This window comes from Rhagoletis pomonella, unplaced genomic scaffold, assembly GCF_013731165.1.
Source record: "Rhagoletis pomonella isolate Grant_MI unplaced genomic scaffold, Rhpom_1.0 Rhpom_scaffold_05224, whole genome shotgun sequence".
Taxonomy (NCBI): Eukaryota; Metazoa; Arthropoda; class Insecta; order Diptera; family Tephritidae; genus Rhagoletis; species Rhagoletis pomonella.
In genome coordinates this window covers 4,335-12,834 of record NW_023463767.1, presented here as the reverse complement: position 1 = coordinate 12,834, position 8,500 = coordinate 4,335, and the positions used below count along the sequence as shown (strand labels likewise).

The 8,500-nt window shown below is 32.6% G+C and overlaps 1 protein-coding gene across 1 annotated transcript; it reads left to right on the top strand.

Moving 5' to 3' along the window:
* Positions 1-880: 880 nt before the first annotated feature.
* On the top strand, positions 881-7,330 carry LOC118755064 (nose resistant to fluoxetine protein 6-like; the record flags this gene model as incomplete). Its single annotated transcript, XM_036489917.1, has 2 exons — positions 881-1,140; positions 7,152-7,330. Coding segments are annotated over 2 exons (439 nt in total), but the record flags the coding sequence as incomplete, so codon positions are not given.
* Positions 7,331-8,500: the final 1,170 nt, after the last annotated feature.

Genomic DNA, 8,500 nt, shown 5'->3' with positions numbered 1-8,500 from the left:
TGTTAGAAATAGGGTCATTTTTGACCCAAAAAAGTAATATGTACTTATGTACATCAATAAAATAATATAAAAACTCTAAATTATGTATAAGGGCTGAAATCAACTGTGATTCACAGTGTTGAGCAACTATATTTAAAGACATTTTCTTTTTATTGTGAACTTATTATATTATTTATTATAAACGAAAAAATAGTATCAAATATTCATTTTTAAGACCAATTCATTTTTAATCAGAAGCAAACCGGTCTTTGTTTTATTTTTAATTAAAATATGATAACGGACGTGAGAGATTTTTCCCCAAACAATGTTTTTACTAGTAATACATATATAATTAAATTTTGTATTTAATTTTTTTAGTTCTCCACTGTTACGCGTTTTCATAGCCCTTTTTTCGCCATCTGAATACGAAATTGAAAACTATAAAGCCTTTTGAACCCATTTACTTTCATTTTCGGTTTAAATTTTTGTGGAAATACCCATATGTCACTATGTTATTATGTGAACGATGTACAAACAAGCGCCTATCGATATGTTTACACAGTAAAAAGTTCACAAAAGGACAGCTTTGTAAAAATCAGGACATTACGCGGGAAAATAAAAATCTGTCAGGACACTTTAATTCGACACTGAAATCAGGACAAGTCCTGATAGAACAGGACGTCTGGTTACCCTATATAAAAGCCAGTGCTGAAAAACGTTGAAAAAAGTTTACATGATTATTGCAGCTTTGGGCTAAGTATATGACGCAGGAACTATTTCTAAACTGTTGATATTTTGCATTTTTTTAGCTTTTATGATATATTTTAAAAACGTATTTTTATTTTTCATTAAAATATGCTCTACATATACATATAAATAATACAAAGATTTATTTTTTCAGTGGATGACGCTTCCGGCCATTATACATCTGGTTTCTTCTATGGGAACAACTATTGGTTGGGTTCACTATCGCTATGTGAATCCATTTACCACGAAGGTGACGATGACAGCGTTAATTCAAGGACCGCTAAGAATTCAGGTTTACCGTTTGCAAAAGCACATACGCAAATCTATACAACGGTCTACAATGAAAATCCAACATTTATCCCTGGGTTCTTTGTGATAAAGATCTTCTTGAATGAAACCTTTCCCACATTTTTGGTAAATAAAAATATACGTATGAATATACATACATTAGACTACGTTAAAGTAATCCTGCAATGCGACCGGTCCCCTCCTATAATCCCCCCCTCTCTACTGTAATTCTAAGTGGTCTCGCAAGAAAATTAGTTACATATTCTTTTGAGGTGAATATGAAAAATTAATTAGGATCAATCAAAACGGCCGAAACTGTAATAATAGATATGTACATAGACTACATGCCATTTAAGTATTATTATGCAGGCTCAGATTTTTTAAATTCAGAAATTATCTTTTTTAATCGCCTGCATAACACTTAAATGGCGTCTACTCAATGTATTCTTACAGTTTCGGACGTTTTGATTGTTCCTAGAAAATTACATTCACCTCAAAAGAGAATAACTCATTTTCTTACGTGTTATTCCTATAAGAAAATAAAATCTCGATGCGCGACCTCTAAGAATTATCGTGCGGAGGGGGTCTAGATTAATAATAATTGATTCAATCGGTCGGAAGTTTTTAAAATATTATTTTGTTTGCTACTTGATATCTAGAGCATCCGTAAAATCTCACGTCGATACATCATTTTTCGATAGTGTTTCAAGTTGCCGATATGGGCAAATCTTTGTTCTTTAGCTTTATTTTCATTGCTATAAACTATATCAAGCTGGTTGCTTTTGGATATAATTCATAGACGTATACTTGAAGCCTGAAAAAAATTTTAATCAAGTTGTACTTTGAAATCAAAAAAGCGATCAAAGTTTTCCATGTATTTTATATGGGAAAAACCACTTTTCGTATAAACGGTATGGAATTCTTAAAAATCAACATTTTTCGATCTGAAAACTGTGGTTCTCTTCAAACAATACTCAATTGTTTTTGGTATTATTATTGGGAATCTCCTGAAGAGAAACAAAGTTTTCCGATAAAAATTATTTCCGATCAAATTATTGATTTACTATTTCTACGAAAAGTCGTTTTTCCCCATATAAAATACATGGAAAGCTTTGAGCGCATTGAGCGACCTCTAAATATTTGTTGATGTCAAAATAAAAAAATAAGGGCATATTTTTTTCGGACCACCCTAGTGTGCACACTAAATTCTAGGTCTTGTATAGAAAAGTAAAAACCCAGCAAACATTTGGAGTCACAAAAAGGTCACTTAATTTTATTATTCGCATTATACCTTTACGGAAGACTTTTTTGTGCAAACGAAGAAAATCAAGAAATCTCAACCAACCATCGAGGGGGCGCCCTTCCGCACCTGCCGTCCGTATCAACATATGAAATTGCTGTTGATAGAGACACCGTCATGCGGTGTTGAGTTTTCGTTAAAGGCCAGTATGCAGCCCTCAAAAAAATTATAAAAAAAAATTGACATTATTTCGTGCGTGTCCGAGGAATTTTGAAATCTGATACTTCACCAGCCTGTTGCTTCACTCTTTCCTCAAGAAATAAAGGAACGGGCATATATATCTGTTGCAAGCATGGGTTGCCTTGTGCACTTTTTCACAAAAAACTTTAGAAAACCGTAGTAGAAGGCATACCAAATTTCTTAAGAACTGCGTACTGCCTCAAGAAAATTTTACACAAGGAAATTTCCTAGCCATTTCTTGTACGTCATTTTATATGGAGTTTTTGCTTTTCTTGAGAGCTGCATACTGGCTTTAACACAAGAATCCCATAAGATAGTAGGTCGTGGCAGCTGACACGGTCTACGGTTTTACGTCGGTTGCTGGTTGAGCTATAACTGGCACCAACAAATTCAGCATCTCTGAAAACTAAAATAATTATCAAATATGAGCCTAGAAGGACACTACCACAAACAAGCACGAGCTAAAAGTGGGCATTTCCCAGCGGGAAATTTATCTAACTATAAGTTAACTTGGAGTTGATTGGGAAGGAACTAAAGGTCACAATTATCTGTATAGTTTCTTTGAGGAAAGCTAACTACACTTACGTCCTTTTTTATGAGATTTTTTTATGCGGGTTTTCAAACCATTTTTTCGCTGTAGCGATTTTGCTTTTTTGAAAGTTGTTATTACTTTTTTCAGCAAGTAAAAGACAATGGGCGCGTTCATAAGTGGTAGCTGTTGGGTAACCGTTGGCTGTTTGTCTTAGAAACGCACAGTTGAGTAGTTACGCTCAGCCCAACAGTTGGCAACTTTCCGCCATTTTTTCCAGCGGAAAATGTTTACGCTACCTGAACTCAACGTGTTGGGCTTAGCCTAAACAGCTGATCGAAAAGACTTACGCCGCTTATATTAAATTTAACGCCGCTTTGTTAGGTGGCAGTTGCAAACAAATTTATTATATTTTATATTACTGACGTGATAAAGTAACTAAAATATTTCATAATAATACTACGTTTCTAAATATCTGTTTTTAAGATGTTTGCTATATAATTTTACACTGTTTAATTCATTGTAACATTGAACGATTTTTTCGACACGGCGGCCGCTCAGCGTTGAATTCTAAATAGTATCGGCACAACTATCTCTATTTGTTGCAATTTCATTTGCAGATGAGCTAAACAGCTACGTCTTATGAACGTGACCAATGCTTCTGATAATTAATTTGTCCTTGAATTCTTATATAATTCATGTATTTATTGTGGTACTTTTCTTTTGTTTTTGGTTAAGATACAGATAAAATTTTATTTTTGATGTGTATACATCTTTGGTTTCGGTAGGGGTAAAATTTGCGAAGCTGTAACGCATATCCCAGCACAAAATTTCGGCATATGCATAGTAAGAGGAAATGCGCTACAATTGATTATTACTTCCGATTATTTAAACTCCGCACATGCATACGGCTTTGTACCTATGTATGTACATAAATATGTATGGACTCATTTGTTGCAACTGGGCATGAATCACGTGACTTTGAAACGATAGTCGTTCAAACGATACTGACAAAACGATGTTGTCCAAACACTGATTAATGCATTTGTGTTGCTGTTACGTGTTACTGTTACTGTTACTGTTACGTGAACCAAAACTGGAATCGAGTTGACGATATCGCACAAACGATCAAACAATTTTTGATTTTTATGCATCAAAAATCTCATTCTTACGATTGCGTTTAAAAGATTTTTAAATATTTTTATGCAGATTTTTTAAGCTTAATCTGTTTTGTCATCTGAGGGGACTTTTTTCAAAAAGTTCTTTAAGAAACTATTTTTATTCATAAAAAACTCCACTTTCGGAGGTATTTTCAAATCGGTCCAGCTCGCTTAAATCTTAATATTTTTCAGAAATATTTTGGTGGACGTCTTAAAATATAATAAATTTTGTAATCCCGGCGAAAACCCGCCAGTTTTTTTTGGTTATGCAGTCTAATGTATATGTAAGTAAAAATTTTAGCTACCATTTTTAGCCACAACGACTTTTTAGCCCTTTTTTTATAGGAATGTGGCTACCACTAAAAATGATTCGCGGCAACACTGCTTACCGTTGATTTTTGGCAATTTTTTGTTCGCGCATATTATTCCATACAAAGTATGCTAAAATGTCTATTCCCTATTTATATTTTCGCCATTGTATTAACAGCATTTTTATAATTTCACTAAATTCAAGTATGAATCGTTTCCGTATAAAAAAAAAACTTAACAAAAAGTTATAAAAACCTTAAAAAATTGTTGACAAGAATGATGACAACAATATAGCGAGAGTACCAGTTTGACAAAATAAAACATAACCAAAGTTCATAGAAAATAAGGATGCTGGTTATGTTTGTGGCTCCCCTATATGTATTCTATGTTCTTTGTGATAACGAGAGTGCTGCCATATTTGTATGAAAAACTGTTCTTGGGCCAGAGTACAGGAAGACTCTTGTTAAATTAAAAATTAAAACACTGAAAATCGGGACATAATCGGTACAAATAGGAAAAATCGGGACACTTATACGTCCCGACTTTTAAAAAATATTCAGCGGGATAATGTTCTCAAAACCGGTACTGTCCCGCCAAAATCGGTACGAATGGTCACCGTATATATAGTGTAATATTCGAAAACACAAAGTTTTGATTTTTTTGCCGCTGTCATTAGTAGCGCGTTTAACCAAATGTAAGAGTAACAATCGTGGTACAAAGCTCAATAAAAAATATTAAAAATAAAATTTTAATAAGCCACAATAATATTGACAAATACATAGTTTAGGAAGAGCCTGCCTGAAACTATACAAAAAAGCAAATAAGCAAATGGATGTATAGAATTGACAACAACAACCACGCTGTCGAGTTTAAATAGCGGCAAATCAGCTGCACTTGATAGTAGTTGGTTGAATAAGGAAAATGAATTAGCAACAAGAGTTTACGGGATGTACATAGCTCAGTGGTTAACGCTTCTGACTTTGAACATCGAATTCGCAGGTTCGATCCCTGCTGAAGTCTAGAAAAAAGAAGTCTGATGAGGAGATGTGGTGATCTCCGAAATAGTGCTATAACTTCTACCGCTTAGACTTTGTTGCTTTTTCAATTTTTCCTAATAAACAATCGTGGTACAAAGCTCAATAACAAATATTAAAAATACAATTTTAATAAGCCACAATAACATTGACAAATAAAAGTAATGCGTTTAGTGTTAGATTAGGTTGAAAAAATAAAGTTATAATTTTTTCGTTATTTTCAAATTTTTTAGCCATTTTTTTAAATACTTTCATACCATAATTTTTCTAAGTGTAAATAAAAACCCCATTTTGTAATAGAAGATACTATTTTTTAATTAAGAAAGTATTTTTCTCGATAAAAATGTTAATTTTTCTCACAAAACATTTCAAATAAACGCTTTTTATCACGATAATGCTATCTTTTTTTTAGCAAAAATAATGTAATGATATTTGTCACATCATCTAGCTTAACTTTAATAATGAAACTGGCAATAAATAATGGATTACTCAGATTAAAAACAGGAAAAATCTAGTACGTTTCGATCAAAAATAAATTCCTCGATCTATAGGCTAAAAATCTTTTTGGGATTTCGCTACGGAAGGTGTAAGCTTTCATTTCCTTTTGGTTTTATCAAATACGGATACATGAACCTCAATTTTATATCACAGTGGCGTTTTTATTTTTTCTCTCTGACGTCAGGATTTATTTTAAAGGACTTTGTTATTTCAGAGATATGAATAATTCCAAAAATTATTTAAAAAATCCAATGCAATGCAGAATAAAAAAATGTATACCAAATGCAAGAGGAAATTTCTTTAAAGCTTAAGAAACTTAAAATTTTTTGGATTCACAAGAACAAATAGGTAATTTTTTAAGCTGATAAAGTTAGAAGGACGAAATTCGAGGAATTTATCGAGTTTATATAGGTCCTTAACAAATAATTTTTTCAAAAACAAATATTGCGAAATCTCAAGGACAAAAGTTTAAAAGGACATTTTCAATACTTACCAGTCTTTCTGCACCAAAAACTTGAATCTGTTTGAATTCTTCAGGATTTCCTCTTTAATACGCATATTTCTTCCCTAAGCACATTTATCTGAATTTTTTAATTCATTTTTGACCAATTGACGTCACAGTGAAAAACTAAGAACGCAATTTTGCTATATTTGGCCCATGGTTTCGCGAATATATTGATATTTGTGTTCAAAATTGACTATCGCGCGGTGTTATATGTATAATGAGCTAGACATTTATAAAAAAATATTAATTTTTAAATAAAAAAGCCAATACTGGTCAAGAAAAGGAGTTTCTATTATCGCCATCAAATTACAAATCCCGCAAATCCCGGGTTTATTTGCCAAGAATCCCGAAATTTTTGTGACCTTAAAAAGGCCGGGATCCCGGGATCCTGCACATATACATACATATTCTCTTCTCACGCGGTAACTAAGCAAGTTTTTAACAAAGAATTTTTATACATTATGAGGAATGATATAAGGTGTAATTCTGCGTCATAAGCTCAATAATTCCCTTTTTTGACTTGTGACAGTATTTTATTAAATGACCGATATGTACTCTTAGTTTACATACGGTTTCGAATTAATCTACATGTAGTACATGTTTACATTTATTTAACTTTTAGACTAGAACCATCTATGTTGGCGTTTGTATACCTTCCACCTGCTCTAATAACGACGTTCACACTATGGCGGAATTCACACAAATACCCTCGGCGACTCGGACTGTTAAAGTTTTGAATGTGCGCATGCCCAGCAACAAAAAGTTCAACCTATTCGGCGATCGAACATTTTGGATTTTAAGGTGAGATTTTTTATTAGTTTTTAGTTTCAAAGCATGTGTGTAATTAGAACTACGGCAGAGCTAAATCGGAGTAAAAGTATAAAATAAAGTTTCGTAGTTGATTTCTTATATATCGCGCGTTTTCTGGTAGAGTTTTTTAGTTAAGTACACAAACGGCTATGTTTTACTAAAAATTCGTTACGATATACACATGTATGTATGTATATATCTCAATTTTGTACAGAAGCCAAATCCACAATTTTTAGAAGTTTTTTTTGTCTGTCTGTATGTTTGTATGCGCACTACTCGAAAACGAATGCATCGAATGCAGTTTCCACCAATGCATTGCATGAGGCCTAACTTAAAATATATGAAAACAATAATTAGAGAGTTGCCACCGTTTTGAAAATTACAGTTTAAGTAAATTGCTAAGATAAAGCAAATATTGTAATATGGCTGTCAAAAGAAAGAGTTTAAGAAGAATTACAGTCGAAACTATTTTTGTGAAAGGTTGCCACCGGTTTGAAAATTTTAATTTGATTTAATTGATAATATAAATTAAATATTGCAATATGGGTATCAGACTAAAGAGGCTTAGAAAACTTCTTTTGGTTGTTTGTGTTTCCGACAGGGTAGGAGTATGATGTATTGTGGAACGATTTTCCGTCATACCTTGACAATCGGAAAATCGTTCCACAATACATCAGGCTTAGAAAAGTTTATTGCCAAAAGCATTTTTGAAGAGGGTTGCCACCTATTTGAAAAATTCTATCCAATTGTTAAATTGATAAAATAAATGAAATATTACAATACGGATATCAAACTAAAGAGGTTTAAGAAAGTTTATTATCGAAAATATTTTTGTAGCGGATTGCCACCTATTTGGAAATTTTTATTCAGTTAAAGGTAAGGTAGGTAAATACTGAATTAATACACCTTTGAAGAAAGTGCACGATATGTAGAATCGGGTTAAAGAGTGTAAATTTTAAATACCTTCGAAAATATATTGACTAACACATCTATACATAGTACAAACGAAAGTCGAGATACTTTGTACGCGGTAATCTCGAGCATCCGTGGTCGGCTAGTTTATTTATAAAAGGTAAAGTATGTTTCACAAATCGAAAATTTGTTTGAAAATCTCACTTCATAATGCTCTGCAAATCTATTTATTTTTTATGAATGAAGCCA